Raw genomic sequence first — 18,335 nt, forward strand, 5'->3', positions numbered from 1 at the left:
GTAGGATATACATACACTTATATTTATATACAGATTTTTTTCTGGTGAACAAATTCTCTCAACCTTAAACCAGTCAATATGATCCTAATGAATGATTTCTCTCACATAAACATACATACCATCAGTAAACAATGTGATTTTATCTAATGCACGATTTATATCTAAATTTACTTTTCTTCATATCAATGTTGTCATATAACATTCAATTAGAATACCACATTTTGGTCAAATGATGATATCATTCACTTTGAGATGGCATTTATGAAAAAATTCTGTAATCATTGGCTGTGTGATGATATTATAGCATTAGGCTTTGAAACAGAATTACCCTAAATAAAAAACAGTATGTTTGATACCACCTAACATTTTATATGTCTATCAGTTATAGACTTTGAAACACAAGTCATGTTCTATCTGTTTTGGGTTAACGGTTTACAGCCATGCAATAAATTGTATATGACTGGCTTATTATAACTATACTTAATGCTTCACAGACGATTATTACAATGTTAAGTATAACAAAATATTCATTACAAAATCCAATACTCATTGATAAAAGACTGAGTACAAAAGACCACGCTGGTCATGTTTGGTTGGATTTAACAAGGATAAGAGTGTACTGCCCTAGAGGATGTGCTGAATACGGTATATTTATAAAACTAAAACACGATGACTGATCAAACAGTTCAAATCAATACACCTATTTAATGATCTGATATTTAGAACAATAGGATTGGAGTTAACGATGACATCTGTACAATTACTGACGTCACTGACGAGTACAGAAAACTGACGGGTACAGAAATATGGAGTGACACCTCACTACCATTACCTGTAGGTCACCTGAGTGACATTAACACTTTGAACTTGAGGTAGAAAAATTTCTGAAGTTAAATAATTTTTATGTTCTATATTTAGATTTAATCATTAAATCTGATATCTATCTTAATACAATCATTTTGCTATCTATTTAAACACAATCAATACCAATATCTGGTGATTTCTGAAACATGGCAATTCTTTAATTTTCAGCAACAAAATTTTTAACTTTTACTAGGCAACTGAACTAACAGATTATAAGTTTCCAGTAAAAGCAACTGAAAAAACTCAAATAAAAATACATCAAAAGAAAACCAATGTTGTTCTGTTTTAAGATTCAATGATATTTTCAATATTCTCATCAGCTAGGATATAATATTCTCATCAGCTAGGATATAATATTCTCATCAGCCAGGATATCAATATTCTTACCAGCTAGGATATAATATTCTCATCAGCCAGGATATCAATATTCTCATCAGCCCGGATATAATATTCTCATCAGCCAGGATATCAATATTCTCATCAGCTAGGATATAATGTTCTCATCAGCTAGTTCTCATAAGTTAGGATATAATATTCTCATCAGCTAGGATATATAATGTTCTCATCAGCTAGGATATAATGTTCTCATCAGCTAGTTTTCATCAGTTAGGATATAATATTCTCATCAGCTAGGATATATAATGTTCTCATCAGCTAGGATATAATGTTCTCATCAGCTAGTTTTCATCAGTTAGGATATAATATTCTCATCAGTTAGGATATAATATTCTCATCAGCTAGAATATAATGTTCTCATCAGCTAGTTCTCATAAGTTAAGATATAATATTCTCATCAGCTAGGATATAATATTCTCATCAGCTAGGATATAATATTCTCATCAGCTAGGATATAAATATTCTCATCAATTAGGATATAATATTCTCATCAGTTAGGATATAATATTCTCATCAGCTAGAATATAATGTTCTCATCAGCTAGTTCTCATCAGTTAGGACATATGATATTCTCCTCAGCTAGGATATAATATTCTCATCAGCTAGAATATAAATATTCTCATCAGCTAGGATATAATATTCTCATCAGTGAGGATATAATATTCTCATCAGTTAGGATATAATATTCTCATCAGCTAGGATATAATATTCTCATCAACTAGGATATAATATTCTCATCAGCTAGGATATAATATTCTCATCAGCTAGGATATAAATATTCTCATCAGCTAGGATATAATATTCTCATCAGTTAGGATATAATATTCTCATCAGCTAGAATATAATGTTCTCATCAGCTAGTTCTCATAAGTTAGGACATATGATATTCTCCTCAGCTAGGATATAATATTCTCATCAGCTAGGATATAAATATTCTCATCATCTAGGATATAATATTCTCATCAGCCAGGATATCAATATTCTCATCAGCTAGGATATAAATATTCTCATCATCTAGGATATAATATTCTCATCAGCCAGGATATCAATATTCTCATCAGCCAGGATATAATATTCTCATCAGTTAGGATATAATGTTTTCATCAGCTAGGATATGATATTCTTATCAGTTAGGATATAATGTTCTCATCAGCTAGGATATAATGTTCTCATCATCTAGTTCTCATCAGTTAGGACATATGATATTCTCCTCAGCTAGGATATAATATTCTCATCAGCTAGGATATAATATTCTCATCAGCTAGGATATAATATTCTCATCAGCTAGGATATAATGTTCTCATCAGCTAGTTCTCATCACTTAGGACATATGATATTCTCCTCAGCTAGGATATAATATTCTCATCAGCTAGGATATAAATATTCTCATCAGCTAGGATATAATATTCTCATCAGTTAGGATATAATATTCTCATCAGTTAGGATATAATGTTTTCATCAGCTAGGATATAATATTCTCATCAGCTAGGATATAAATATTCTCATCAGCTAGGATATAATATTCTCATCAGTTAGGATATAAAATTCTCATCAGCTAGAATATAATGTTCTCATCAGCTAGTTCTCATAAGTTAGGACATATGATATTCTCCTCAGGTAGGATATAATATTCTCCTCAGCTAGGATATAATATTCTCATCAGCTAGGATATATATATTCTCATCAGCTAGGATATAATATTCTCATCAGTTAGGATATAATATTCTCATCAGTTAGGATATAAATATTCTCATCAGCTAGGATATAATATTCTCATCAGTTAGGATATAATATTCTCATCAGTTAGGATATAATGTTTTCATCAGCTAGGATATAATATTCTCATCAGCTAGGATATAATATTCTCATCAGCTAGGATATGAATATTCTCATCAGCTAGGATATAATATTCTCATCAGTTAGGATATAATATTCTCATCAGTTAGGATATAAATATTCTCATCAGCTAGGATATAATATTCTCATCAGTTAGGATATAATATTCTCATCAGTTAGGATATAATGTTTTCATCAGCTAGGATATAATATTCTCATCAGCTAGGATATAATATTCTCATCAGCTAGGATATGAATATTCTCATCAGCTAGGATATAATATTCTCATCAGCCAGGATATCAATATTCTCATCAGCTAGGATATGATATTCTCATCAGCCAGGATATCAATATTCTCATCAGCCAGGATATAATATTCTCATCAGTTAGGATATAATGTTTTCATCAGCTAGGATATAATATTCTCATCAGTTAGGATATAATGTTCTCATCAGCTAGGATATAATATTCTCATCAGCTAGGATATAAATATTCTCATCAGTTAAGATATAATATTCTCATCAGCTAGGATATGATAATCTCATCAGCTAGGATATAAATATTCTCATCAGCTAGGATATAATATTCTCATCAGCCAGGATATCAATATTCTCATCAGCTAGGATATAATATTCTCATCAGCCAGGATATCAATATTCTCATCAGACAGGATATAATATTCTCATCAGTTAGGATATAATGTTTTCATCAGCTAGGATATAATATTCTCATCAGTTAGGATATAATGTTCTCATCAGCTAGGATATAATGTTCTCATCAGCTAGGATATAATGTTCTCATCAGCTAGTTTTCATCAGTTAGGATATAATATTCTCATCAGCTAGGATATAAATATTCTCATCAGCCAGGATATAATATTCTCATCAGTTAGGATATAATATTCTCATTAGTTAGGATATAATATTCTCATCAGCTAGAATATAATGTTCTCATCAGCTAGTTCTCATCAGTTAGGACATATGATATTCTCATCAGCTAGGATATAATGTTCTCATCAGCTAGGATATAATGTTCTCATCAGCTAGTTCTCATCAGTTAGGACATATGATATTCTCCTCAGCTAGGATATAATATTCTCATCAGCTAGGATATAAATATTCTCATCAGCTAGGATATAATATTCTCATCAGTTAGGATATAATATTCTCATCAGTTAGGATATAATGTTTTCATCAGCTAGGATATAATATTCTCATCAGTTAGGATATAATATTCTCATCAGCTAGGATATAATATTCTCATCAGCTAGGATATAAATATTCTCATCAGCTAGGACATAATATTCTCATCAGCCAGGATATCAATATTCTCATCAGCTAGGACATAATATTCTCATCAGCCAGGATATCAATATTCTCATCAGCTAGAATATAATGTTCTCATCAGCTAGTTCTCATAAGTTAGGATATAATATTCTCATCAGTTAGGATATAATATTCTCATCAGCCAGGATATCAATATTCTCATCAGCTAGAATATAATGTTCTCATCAGCTAGTTCTCATAAGTTAGGATATAATATTCTCATCAGCTAGGATATAATATTCTCATCAGCTAGAATATAATGTTCTCATCAGCTAGGATATAATGTTCTCATCAGCTAGGATATAATGTTCTCATCAGCTAGTTCTCATCAGTTAGGACATATGATATTCTCATCAGCTAAAATATAATATTCTCATCAGCTAGGATATAAATATTCTCATCAGCTAGGATATAATGTTCTCATCAGCTAGGATATAATGTTCTCATCAGCTAGTTCTCATCAGTTAGGACATATGATATTCTCCTCAGCTAGGATATAATATTCTCATCAGCTAGGATATAATGTTCTCATCAGCTAGGATATAATGTTCTCATCAGCTAGTTCTCATCAGTTAGGACATATGATATTCTCCTCAGCTAGGATATAATATTCTCATCAGCTAGGATATAATGTTCTCATCAGCTAGGATATAATGTTCTCATCAGCTAGTTCTCATCAGTTAGGACATATGATATTCTCATCAGCTAAAATATAATATTCTCATCAGCTAGGATATAAATATTCTCATCAGCTAGGATATAATGTTCTCATCAGCTAGGATATAATGTTCTCATCAGCTAGTTCTCATCAGTTAGGACATATGATATTCTCTTCAGCTAGGATATAATATTCTCATCAGCTAGGATATAATATTCTCATCAGCTAGGATATAAATATTCTCATCAGCTAGGATATAATATTCTCATCAGTTAGGATATAATATTCTCATCAGTTAGGATATAATGTTTTCATCAGCTAGGATATAATATTCTCATCAGTTAGGATATAATATTCTCATCAGGTAGGATATAATATTCTCATCAGATAGGATATAAATATTCTCATCAGCTAGGATATAATATTCTCATCAGCCAGGATATCACTATTCTCATCAGCTAGGATATAATATTCTCATCAGCCAGGATATCAATATTCTCATCAGCTAGAATATAATGTTCTCATCAGCTAGTTCTCATAAGTTAGGATATAATATTCTCATCAGTTAGGATATAATATTCTCATCAGCCAGGATATCAATATTCTCATCAGCTAGAATATAATGTTCTATCATATTCTCATAAGTTAGGATATAATATTCTCATCAGCTAGGATATAATATTCTCATCAGCTAGGATATAATGTTCTCATCAGCTAGTTCTCATCAGTTAGGACATATGATATTCTCCTCAGCTAGGATATAATATTCTCATCAGCTAGGATATAATATTCTCATCAGCTAGGATATAATGTTCTCATCAGCTAGTTCTCATCAGTTAGGACATATGATATTCTCCTCAGCTAGGATATAATATTCTCATCAGCTAGGATATAATATTCTCATCAGCTAGGATATAATGTTCTCATCAGCTAGTTCTCATCAGTTAGGACATATGATATTCTCCTCAGCTAGGATATAATATTCTCATCAGCTAGGATATAATATTCTCATCAGCTAGGATATAATATTCTCATCAGCTAGGATATAATATTCTCATCAGCTAGGATATAATATTCTCATCAGCTAGGATATAATATTCTCATCAGCTAGGATATAATATTCTCATCAGCTAGGATATAATATTCTCATCAGCTAAAATATAATATTCTCATCAGCTAAAATATAATATTCTCATCAGCTAGGATATAATGTTCTCATCAGCTAGTTCTCATCAGTTAGGATATAATGTTCTCATCAGCTAGGATATAATATTCTCATCAGTTAGGATATAATATTCTCATCAGCTAGGATATAATATTCTCATCAGCTAGGATATGTTTCAAGCATGAATAGAGACCTCTGTGTGAGATAGTCATTTAGGAAAATACTCTTTAAGAACTGATTCATTAATGTTTTAATAGGATATCTCCAGCTGATCTAATTATGGTTAACCGGGGACTAAAATAGACACTACAACAGTATCTAGCTGGTAAGGGATCCTTGAGATTTTGTGATAATTCTACCCAAGGGTTAACAGTAAGCTGTTGGAGGGAAATAGGAGCTGTGTTTAGGATCACAATCCACTATAGACAGCAACAGATAGTGTTACCATCACTTTTATACTCCTGTAAAATTACATTTAAATGTTCACTTAAACAGGAGTGTCAAAACAAAACAAGTTGAAAAGTGGATAATTAAATATTGAAAAACTCCATTGGTGTAAAACTTAAGTGTCACAAATTATGACCAAGCTATGTACTGATACCACCTCACTGATATCAGTAATACTTGTCACAGGTAGTTATTGCTACATCATGTTAATTGTAGAGACATTACTGAAACACAATATATAGGGGTGGGCTTATTACCTGACATGGGCTTACTACAGGATAAATACAGAAGTCTATTCGGAGTGCTAAGCTAGATTTCATCAATTGAAAATGAACGCTTTAACCATTTTTTATTGATCATTCTATTAAGTCTAAATTACATTGTACAAGATCTGAGGATCATCAACAATGACTAGTAGACTGGACTGTTCCTTTAATAACTATTTCCACTCTAAAAACTTCACCTGCATACTGTCCCTTTGTTAAATATCGGGTCCTAACCTGTATATGTACAGATTATTGGACTTAAAGCCGACAGACGCCTGCCCTAACACAGCGTCAGTAATGTACAATAGCAAACCTTGTAATGACCTTTGTGATAGAAACGGTTGACCTGTAATCTGTCATTGTGTTTGCATTAATGATTCTATTTTGAGATCATCACTTATTACAGATGTAATTAACCAATGTACATATTAGGAAGTTGTTAGTTATATACAAGTCTTAAACTTCAATAACTTACCACAAAGTTATTACAGTACATGTATTCATGACTATAAAAACCAGTATCAGAAAGGTTAGAAATAATCCTCCTTACTCTGGGAATGTATCAGTTGAACTTTATGAGTATATACGAGGACTTTTGTTGATCTGAACAGAAATATTGATTACCTGATATATTTACTGCAGTGGTCTATATTTCACAAAGCTAGAGAATTAAACAAGTCTCCCCTTTCACCAGTTTTAAATGAATATTCAGAAAGTGGAATAATGCTTTTTTCAGCATGACTGCCACAATTTTGATAAAATCCTAAAACTCTTTGGAACAATATTCACATGTACATACATGTAAAGTCTAGTCATAACTTTGTATGTTGATTGTAACTTTAATAATTCCTAGCTTAACTGGCCTGATTAACATTCAATATTATATAAGTCACCATTTGATATAACTATTGTATTTTACACTACATGTTGTATAAACTTGATTTACGATATAACCTTCACACATCATTTGTTTTATCAGCTTGTATCAATCAATACTATTGATCTCGAATGGTAAGCATACTTAAGGTTGTAAAATACCCACATTTTGTGAAGCTGGATTAGCCACAATTCTTAAAGCATGCCTGGTGACATAGGCATCTGTACAGGTACTAACGCTTAAACATGTGAAAAACGAGTACAATCTCCACTGCACCAATATGTGATGAATAATACCACATGGTGAGAACATAATACAAAGTAAAGTGTGGAGGGGCAAATGACCAAACAATAAAACACAATGAAAATATGTAAATTTAACAGAAAATGCATAGATCTAACTAGAATGGGGGTGGGGTGGGGGGAGGAGGGGGGCGGGGGGGTTCTCAATGCAGAACGATCTCCTGAAGCGATCATTTTATAGTTAAGTGCCATCAGAGTCAGTTCAACATAAAGAAACACACTTGGTGAAAAATGACCACAGAGATGATTCCAAATCAGAGTCCAGGTCAAATATTTTCAAATCACCAAAATCAAACTGACAATTTTAAACAAAATTAATAAAATAGAACTTACCATGTTTTTTACCATTTCTCCACTGTCCTTCATATCTAAAGTATTTGTTTTCATACGTGTATACTCCTAGACCTAGAAATTGAAACAATCAGTATTAGTGATGTGTATACTCCTAGACCTGGAAATTAAAACAATCAGTATTAGTGATGTGGAGGGTTTGTGTGATCTACAAGTCAACATGCAGTAACCCTAGGGGGTATGGTGTGAACAAACATCAATTAGGAATCATTACAAAACATACAGGACAATTGTTGACATTTGAATGTCTTAAAAAAATAGAATACATGTATCTATATCAATCTATATACATCAAATTATCATAAAATATATTATCTGTATTACAGCTAAAGCTGTGATTATCCCAAGGTTTCAATTGATTCCTATAACATGTTCTTTAATAACAGATTTCCTGAGAATCCCACTGTAACATAAAAAAGTGAAAGTTTTGTCATTTTTATAACATATCAAAAACAATGAGTCTAAAAATAAATTGTTATCATATCAGAATATTAGAAAATAAAGTGTTGGTTATTAGAGTTTGGCCTTAACCATTACAGAGTAAGTCAGCAGGAGTTACAGGTTGTGAGAGTTTGGCCTTAACCATTACAGAGTAAGTCAAAAGGAGTTACAGGTTGTGAGATTTTGGCCTGCAGTCATTACAGAGTAAGTCGGGAGGAGTTACAGGTTGTGAGAGTTTGGCCTTCAGTCATTACAGAGTAAGTCGGGAGGAGTTACAGGTTGTGAGAGTTTGGCCTTCAGTCACTACAGAGTAAGTCAAGAGGAGTTACAGGTTGTGAGAGTTTGGCCTTCAGTCATTACAGAGTAAGTCAGGAGGAGTTACAGGTTGTGAGAGTTTGGCCTTAAGTCATTACAGAGTAAGTCAGGAGGAGTTACAGGTTGTGAGAGTTTGGCCTTCAGTCATTACAGAGTAAGTCAGGAGGAGTTACAGGTTGTGAGAGTTTGGCCTTAAGTCATTACAGAGTAAGTCAGGAGGAGTTACAGGTTGTGAGAGTTTGGCCTTAAGTCATTACAGAGTAAGTCAGGAGGAGTTACAAGTTGTGAGAGTTTGGCCTTAACCATTACAGTGTAAGTCAGCAGGAGTTACAGGTTGTGAGAGTTTGGCCTTCAGTCATTACAGAGTAAGTCGGGAGGAGTTACAGGGTGTGAGAGTTTGGCCTTAAGTCATTACAGAGTAAGTCAGGAGGAGTTACAGGTTGTGAGAGTTTGGCCTTCAGTCATTAAAGAGTAAGTCAGCAGGAGTTACAGGTTGTGAGAGTTTGGCCTTAACCATTACAAAGTAAGTCAGGAGGAGTTACAGGTTGTGAGAGTTTGGCCTTAACCATTACAGTGCAAGTCAGCAGGAGTTACAGGTTGTGAGAGTTTGGCCTTAACCATTACAGAGTAAGTCAGGAGGAGTTACAGGTTGTGAGAGTTTGGCCTTAAGTCATTACAGAGTAAGTCAGGAGGAGTTACAAGTTGTGAGAGTTTGGCCTTCAGTCATTACAGAGTAAGTCAGGAGGAGTTACAGGTTGTGAGAGTTTGGCCTTCAGTCATTACAGAGTAAGTCAGCAGGAGTTACAGGTGGTGAGAGTTTGGCCTTAACCATTAAAGAGTAAGTCAGGAGGAGTTACAGGTTGTGAGAGTTTGGCCTTAACCATTACAGTGCAAGTCAGCAGGAGTTACAGGTTGTGAGAGTTTGGCCTTAACCATTACAGAGTAAGTCAGCAGGAGTTACAGGTTGTGAGAGTTTGGCCTTCAGTCATTACAGAGTAAGTCAGCAGGAGTTACAGGTTGTGAGAGTTTGGCCTTCAGTCATTACAGAGTAAGTCAGCAGGAGTTACAGGTTGTGAGAGTTTGGCCTTAACCATTACAGAGTAAGTCAGGAGGAGTTACAGGTTGTGAGAGTTTGGCCTTAACCATTACAGTGCAAGTCAGGAGGAGTTACAGGTTGTGAGAATTTGGCCTTAACCGTTACAGAGTAAGTCAGCAGGAGTTACAGGTTGTGAGAGTTTGGCCTTCAGTCATTACAGAGTAAGTCAGCAGGAGTTACAGGTTGTGAGAGTTTGGCCTTCAGTCATTACAGAGTAAGTCAGCAGGAGTTACAGGTTGTGAGAGTTTGGCCTTAACCATTACAGAGTAAGTCAGGAGGAGTTACAGGTTGTGAGAGTTTGGCCTTAACCATTACAGTGCAAGTCAGCAGGAGTTACAGGTTGTGAGAGTTTGGCCTTAACCATTACAGAGTAAGTCAGCAGGAGTTACAGGTGGTGAGAGTTTGGCCTTAAGTCATTACAGAGTAAGTCAGGAGGAGTTACAAGTTGTGAGAGTTTGGCCTTAACCATTAAAGAGTAAGTCAGGAGGAGTTACAGGTTGTGAGAGTTTGGCCTTAAGTCATTACAGAGTAAGTCAGGAGGAATTACAGGTTGTGAGAGTTTGACCTTAAGTCATTACAGAGTAAGTCAGGAGGAGTTACAGGTTGTGAGAGTTTGGCCTTAACCATTACAGAGTAAGTCAGGAGGAGTTACAGGTTGTGAGAGTTTGGCCTTAAGTCATTACAGAGTAAGTCAGCAGGAGTTACAGGTTGTGAGAGTTTGGCCTTCAGTCATTACAGAGTAAGTCAGCAGGAGTTACAGGTTGTGAGAGTTTGGCCTTAAGTCACTACAGAGTAAGTCAGAAGGAGTTACAGGTTGTGAGAGTTTGGCCTTAACCATTACAGTGTTAGTCAGGAGGAGTTACAGGTTGTGAGAGTTTGGCCTTAAGTCATTACAGAGTAAGTCAGGAGGAGTTACAGGTTGTGAGAGTTTGGCCTTAACCATTACAGAGTAAGTCAGGAGGAGTTACAGGTTGTGAGAGTTTGGCCTTAACCATTACAGAGTAAGTCAGGAGGAGTTACATGTTTTGAGAGTTTGGCCTTCAGTCATTACAGAGTAAGTCAGAAGGAGTTACAGGTTGTGAGAGTTTGGCCTTAACCATTACAGAGTAAGTCAGCAGGAGTTACAGGTTGTGAGAGTTTGGCCTTAACCATTACAGAGTAAGTCAGGAGGAGTTACATGTTGTGAGAGTTTGGCCTTAGCCATTACAGTGCAAGTCAGCAGGAGTTACAGGTTGTGAGAGTTTGGCCTTAACCATTACAGTGTTAGTCAAGAGGAGTTACAGTTTGTGAGAGTTTGGTCTTAAGTCATTACAGAGTAAGTCAGGAGGAGTTACAGGTTGTGAGAGTTTGGCCTTAACCATTACAGAGTAAGTCAGAAGGAGTTACAGGTTGTGAGAGGTTTTTTTAGCCATTACAGTGCACAGACACTTGAGTCACCATAACAAACAGAGAAAGAAGTAAATGCCTTTTAAAGCATACATCATGATTGATGGGTTTTCACAGAAATTGTAGCAGCAAAAATAATTATACCAAATATTGATCATTTTGTGTCCTGGGGCCTGAGGTACCTGTCAGACTACAGAGAAATTAGAATTGATTCTGCAATCTACATAAACTTACAAGAACAGGTAAAAAAAGTGGTTGTCTAGGAGAATTGGGGTAAACTCAACAGTATAGCTCAAAACAGATCCATATTATACAATATGTCAATCTAACTTATCAATCATAACACCACTCCCACCATTGTTTTGAAATCTTGAATTAAAACAATGTTGTACTTTAAAACACCAATATAAGAACTATTTAAAATCTTGTATATAAATACGACTACATATCACAATGATATTTCATAACAAGTGTTTAGTCCTTGTTGCACATTTATTAGATACTGAACATCAGAATCAATATTACACAAAGTATGAACCATTCTGTAGTAAAGACAGTGTAACAGGTGTAACACTGAGATTTAAAATCAATTATGGATCTTTACAAACAACATTTATCTTTAAGTTGTTGTATAGATTTTTCACTTTTTTGGATGAAATAAAAAGGCAGACATAGATTCTGAACATTAACAAGTAACAGAAAAATTAAAAGTCTAATTCATTTATTTCATTAAAAATTCAAATTTCTTTTTACTTTAAAATTTCAGTGAAACCGCAAAATCTTAACCATTAAAACAAAACTGCCTTTACAGAATATTTCTGGTTTTAGACAATCCTGTGTTAGCTCCTGTCCTGAACATAAAAAACAACTCCTGAGCTACCTAATTGCTTATAGAAGGAGACAGATCATAAGACACTAATTCAGTACAAAAATAGTTACAGCATTTTAGACAACCTTTGGAGAATAGACTAACCAATGACTGTAGAAATAATCAAGTATTCATTCCTGGTCTGTGTCATAGCTTTTATTAAAATATGAGGAGGGCTCCATACGTCAGAAGCCAAGACATCATATGTAATGTGGGCAGACCGACCCCAATTCAACTTCCAATGTATAATTGTCATAAGAAATTAATTTCCCCAAGAGTGATAGTACTACTGTCAGTCCTCAAGGGTGATAGTACTACTGTCAGTCCTCAAGGGTGATAGTACTACTGTCAGTCCTCCAGGGTGATAGTACTACTGTCAGTCCTCAAGGGTGATAGTACTACTGTCAGTCCTCAAGGGTGATAGTACTACTGTCAGTCCTCCAGGGTGATAGTACTACTGTCAGTCCCCAAGGGTGATAGTACTACTGTCAGTCCTCCAGGGTGATATTACTACTGTCAGTCCTCAAGGGTGATAGTACTACTGTCAGTCCTCCAGGGTGATAGTACTACTGTCAGTCCTCAAGGGTGATAGTACTACTGTCAGTCCTCCAGGGTGATAGTACTACTGTCAGTCCTCAAGGGTGATAGTACTACTGTCAGTCCTCCAGGGTGATAGTACTACTGTCAGTCCTCAAGGGTGATAGTACTACTGTCAGTCCTCAAGGGTGATAGTACTACTGTCAGTCCTCCAGGGTGATAGTACTACTGTCAGTCTTCAAGGGTGATAGTACTACTGTCAGTCCTCAAGGGTGATAGTACTACTGTCAGTCCTCAAGGGTGATAGTACTACTGTCAGTCCTCAAGGGTGATAGTACTACTGTCAGTCCTCAAGGGTGATAGTACTACTGTCAGTCTTCAAGGGTGATAGTACTAATGTCAGTCCTCAAGGGTGATAGTACTACTGTCAGTCCTCAAGGGTGATAGTACTACTGTCAGTCCTCAAGGGTGATAGTACTACTGTCAGTCCTCCAGGGTGATAGTACTACTGTCAGTCCTCAAGGGTGATAGTACTACTGTCAGTCCCCAAGGGTGATAGTACTACTGTCAGTCCTCAAGGGTGATATTACTACTGTCAGTCCTCAAGGGTGATAGTACTACTGTCAGTCCTCCAGGGTGATAGTACTACTGTCAGTCCTCAAGGGTGATAGTACTACTGTCAGTCCTCAAGGGTGATAGTACTACTGTCAGTCCTCAAGGGTGATAGTACTACTGTCAGTCTTCAAGGGTGATAGTACTACTGTCAGTCCTCAAGGGTGATAGTACTACTGTCAGTCCCCAAGGGTGATAGTACTACTGTCAGTCCTCAAGGGTGATACTCCAGAGTGAGAGTACCACTGTCAGTCCCCAAGGGTGATAGTACTACTGTCAGTCCCCAAGGGTGATAGTACTACTGTCAGTCCTCCAGGGTGATAGTACTACTGTCAGTCCTCAAGGGTGATAGTACTACTGTCAGTCCCCAAGGGTGATAGTACTACTGTCAGTCCTCAAGGGTGATAGTACTACTGTCAGTCCCCAAGGGTGATAGTACTAATGTCAGTCCCCAAGGGTGATAGTACTACTGTCAGTCCCCAAGGGTGACAGTACTAATGTCAGTCCCCAAGGGTGATAGTACTACTGTCAGTCCTCAAGGGTGATAGTACTACTGTCAGTCCTCCAGGGTGATAGTACTACTGTCAGTCCTCAAGGGTGATAGTACTACTGTCAGTCCTCCAGGGTGATAGTACTACTGTCAGTCCTCCAGGGTGATAGTACCACTGTCATTCCTCCAGGGTGATAGTACTACTGTCAGTCCCCAAGGGTGATAGTACTACTGTCAGTCCTCCAGGGTGATAGTACCACTGTCAGTCCTCAAGGGTGATAGTACTACTGTCAGTCCTCCAGGGTGATAGTACCACTGTCATTCCTCCAGGGTGACATTTCTACAGAGTGAAATGCTTTACATCATCACTGTTGGTAATATATGAATATATATTTCATTATTAAATCTGAACTATAAATATTCTTTCTGTTAAAATTGTAATAAAATTATCCATCTAAGATTATCTTATAAATGGAAACAACAGAATAGTGAGGGTACACCATATATACTACCTGTGCCATTCTTAGGTATAGAGTTGTAAGTACATGCATTCCTTTCTGACAAAGGTTTCTTGTCCTTTTTAACTGCTTTAGGTAGAAATGGTAATTTATATTCCAGATCCTCATTTTTCTCAAACTTTATGGCTTTGTGTTTATTTTCAGGAGAATGACCACTGCGTGCATGTGTGTTATCTGGTGATAATCCACTGGGACTATTTTTGTTTTCAGGTGATCTGCTATGTCCATGTTTATGGTTCAGTGACTTGCCACCAGACTGATGTAATGTTGGTGGCATCTTGACCAATTCCCAGTACTACTTATCCTGTCTAAAAGTCATTCAGTACTCTCAACATTTAGTGTCCATTACACATCAGCACTCAGAAGGTATCACAGGCCTGTCAGAATCAAATTCACCAGTAATTCCAAGTTCCTTCAAAAAATTCTCAGAATAAACTAAATTCACTGGTCTAGATTTCACTTCCAAGATGAAGAATGAATATATCTGTTCCTAACAGAATCACATAGTTTGTCACTGACTTACATGTTACTTGTGCCTCTAATGTTTGGTGTTAGTACAAAAATCTACTTAAGCTGTTATAACCAACAATAGAGCCATGAATTTAATATAGCTTAAAGGTCCAGTCTTATACAGATGAAAGGTAGATTTGAAATGGCGGGTCGTTTAGTGACATATTAACATAATCCAAGGGACTAGCTACCGGTGGTAATATTCCAAGTTACACTTCAACTATCCATGGTTCATTCAGTGACATATCCGTCTCACCACCATACAACAAGCACTTGTCGACTACTTACGTATGTATATAAAGCTTTTAGAACAACACACACCAATCAACGGGCACTACTCCTACCCAGTCAGTGGTTACCACGAGTATTGACCAGAGATCTAACACTATCACACACCAGGACACATCAATACATATCTATATACCCAACATTTACCTGTGAAAGCCTTCGTATAAATTATAATGCAGTTCTGAATCAATTATGTAATTAATTTGATTGACATTTGATATTGTAGTTCTGTCCCAGACCTGATCATTTTAATCCTTCCTCATAAAAGGCTTTAAATTGATTTAAATCTGCCTTCTTCTGTCAGAACTTTGATATTTATTCCATGTCAGTTTTTTTTTAATGAAAAAAAATGCATCAGCTGGATATAAAAGATCCTACATGTAATTAATGAATTTTTATCAATTAATCCAGCATTAGCTTGAGAACTTAATACACAGAGTAATGGTTTAATTTATACATCAGGACCTAATTAAAAATCAAATGAGTAACGAAAAAAAATATTAATGTAAAGAGCAATTTCTAACAAACATGTCTAGAGGTATGTCACAATATGTGTCTCCTTGGTGTCCCTGTCTAGAGAGCTTGTCTATGTCTAGAGGTATGTCACAATATGTGTCTCCTTGGTGTCCCTGTCTAGAGAGCTTGTCTATGTCTAGAGGTATGTCACAATATGTGTCTCCTTGGTGTCCCTGTCTAGAGAGCTTGTCTATGTCTAGAGGTATGTCACAATATGTGTCTCCTTGGTGTCCCTGTCTAGAGAGCTTGTCTATGTCTAGGGGTATGTCACAATATGTGTCTCCTTGGTGTCCCTGTCTAGAGAGCTTGTCTATGTCTAAAGGTATGTCACAATATGTGTCTCCTTGGTGTCCCTGTCTAGAGAGCTTGTCTATGTCTAGAGGTATGTCACAATATGTGTCTCCTTGGTGTCCCTGTCTAGAGAGCTTGTCTATGTCTAGGGGTATGTCACAATATGTGTCTCCTTGGTGTCCCTGTCTAGAGAGCTTGTCTATGTCTAGAGGTATGTCACAATATGTGTCTCCTTGGTGTCCCTGTCTAGAGAGCTTGTCTATGTCTAGAGGTATGTCACAATATATATCTCCTTGGTGTCCCTTTATAGAGAGCTTGTCTATGTCTAGAGGTATGTCACAATATGTTTCTCCTTGGTGTCTATTTATAGAGAGCTTGTCTATGTCTAGAGGTATGTAACAATATGTGTCTCCTTGGTGTCCCTTCCTAGAGAGCTTGTCTATGTCTAGAGGTATGTCACAATATGTATCTCCTTGGTGTCCCTTCCTAGAGAGCTTGTCTATGTCTAGAGGTATGTCACAATATATATCTCCTTGGTGTCCCTTCCTAGAGAGCTTGTCTATGTCTAGAGGTATGTAACAATATGTGTCTCCTTGGTGTCCCTTCCTAGAGAGCTTGTCTATGTCTAGAGGTATGTCACAATATGTGTCTCCTTGGTGTCCCTTTATAGAGAGCTTGTCTATGTCTAGAGGTATGTCACAATATATATCTCCTTGGTGTCCCTGTCTAGAGAGCTTGTCTATGTCTAGAGATATGTCACAATATATATCTCCTTGGTGTCCCTTCCTAGAGAGCTTGTCTATGTCTAGAGATATGTCACAATATGTGTCTCTTTGGTGTCCCTTCCGAGAGAGCTTGTCTATGTCTAGAGGTATGTCACAATATGTGTCTCCTTGGTGTCCCTTTATAGAGAGCTTGTCTAGGTCTAGAGGTATGTCATAATATATATCTCCTTGGTGTCCCTTTATAGAGAGCTTGTCTATGTCTAGAGGTATGTCACAATATGTGTCTCCTTGGTGTCCCTGTCTAGAGAGCTTGTCTATGTCTAGAGGTATGTCACAATATGTGTCTCCTTGGTGTCCCTGGTGGACATGATACTTACTAAACATGCCAGTACTAAAACTTAAATAAATCTATTTATATACATGATCAAGTAAGTGATTGTGAAATTTTCTAAATGGATAAATGCAATAAGTTCTTGAACATAATATCTGTAAAGTTTTGTGGCCAAGTTGGCATTTCATACCTGTGACAAATCAGGGGTGGGCTTATCACAGGACAATTTAATTGTGATTTACTGGTAACAAAATACCAGTATATGTAGATGGGCTTATTACCCGGCAAGGGCTTATTGGTAGATCCATGTAGTATATATCGACAATGAGATAATTGGATGTTGACATAGTACAGTATTAATTATCTGAGGACTGGGACATAACAGGTGAGTTAAATCCTCTAAATCAACATAAATTTATATTTAAATAATAGTCGCAGCAAATCCAGTGGTAGGTAATTAATTCAACATGTAGTGGTGTAATTACTGGGTCGTTTGGTAAAGTGATCACTACAACCTGCAGTGGTGTAATTACTGGGTCATTTGGTAAAGTGATCACTACAACATGTAGTGGTGTAATTACTGGGTCATTTGATAAATTAGCAAAGTAGAAATCTCAGTGATAATTTTAGAATATATATATATATAAGTACAAACACAAAAAAGGTGAAAGGATATACATAATGTAGATATCGAAATTTTTAATTTGATTTAGTTTTTTGGAAATGTCGGTACAAAATTGAATTCTGTGCTGAATGTGGACCTGATATTATTAGGTACCTTAATTACAGGGGTGAGAGTGTCACACACTTTGTATGGGTTATAAGGGTAGAATGTTTACGTGGGTGGATATATTTCTTCATAGTTTCAATCCTCACAACCTCAGGTCACTTGTGTAAAGTATAAAATTAAAGGGGGAACTCGTC

General features: G+C 36.1%; 1 protein-coding gene across 1 annotated transcript in view; it reads right to left on the minus strand.

Annotated features, from left to right (window-relative positions):
- The window catches only part of LOC132561612 (MORN repeat-containing protein 1-like), a 61,794-nt gene extending 46,767 nt beyond the window's left edge, over nucleotides 1–15,027 (minus strand). Inside the window, exons 1-2 of the mRNA XM_060226311.1 lie at nucleotides 14,745–15,027; nucleotides 8,470–8,541 (exon numbers count right to left, since the gene is read on the minus strand). Coding sequence (XP_060082294.1) covers nucleotides 8,470–8,541; nucleotides 14,745–15,027 — 355 coding nt within the window. The remainder of the gene's footprint in view (nucleotides 1–8,469; nucleotides 8,542–14,744) is intronic.
- Between the last annotated feature and the right edge of the window lie 3,308 nt (nucleotides 15,028–18,335).

This window comes from Ylistrum balloti, unplaced genomic scaffold (genome assembly GCF_031769215.1).
Source record: "Ylistrum balloti isolate Yb309-2 unplaced genomic scaffold, AGI_CSIRO_Ybal_v1 Utg371242, whole genome shotgun sequence".
NCBI lineage: Eukaryota > Metazoa > Mollusca > Bivalvia > Pectinida > Pectinidae > Ylistrum > Ylistrum balloti.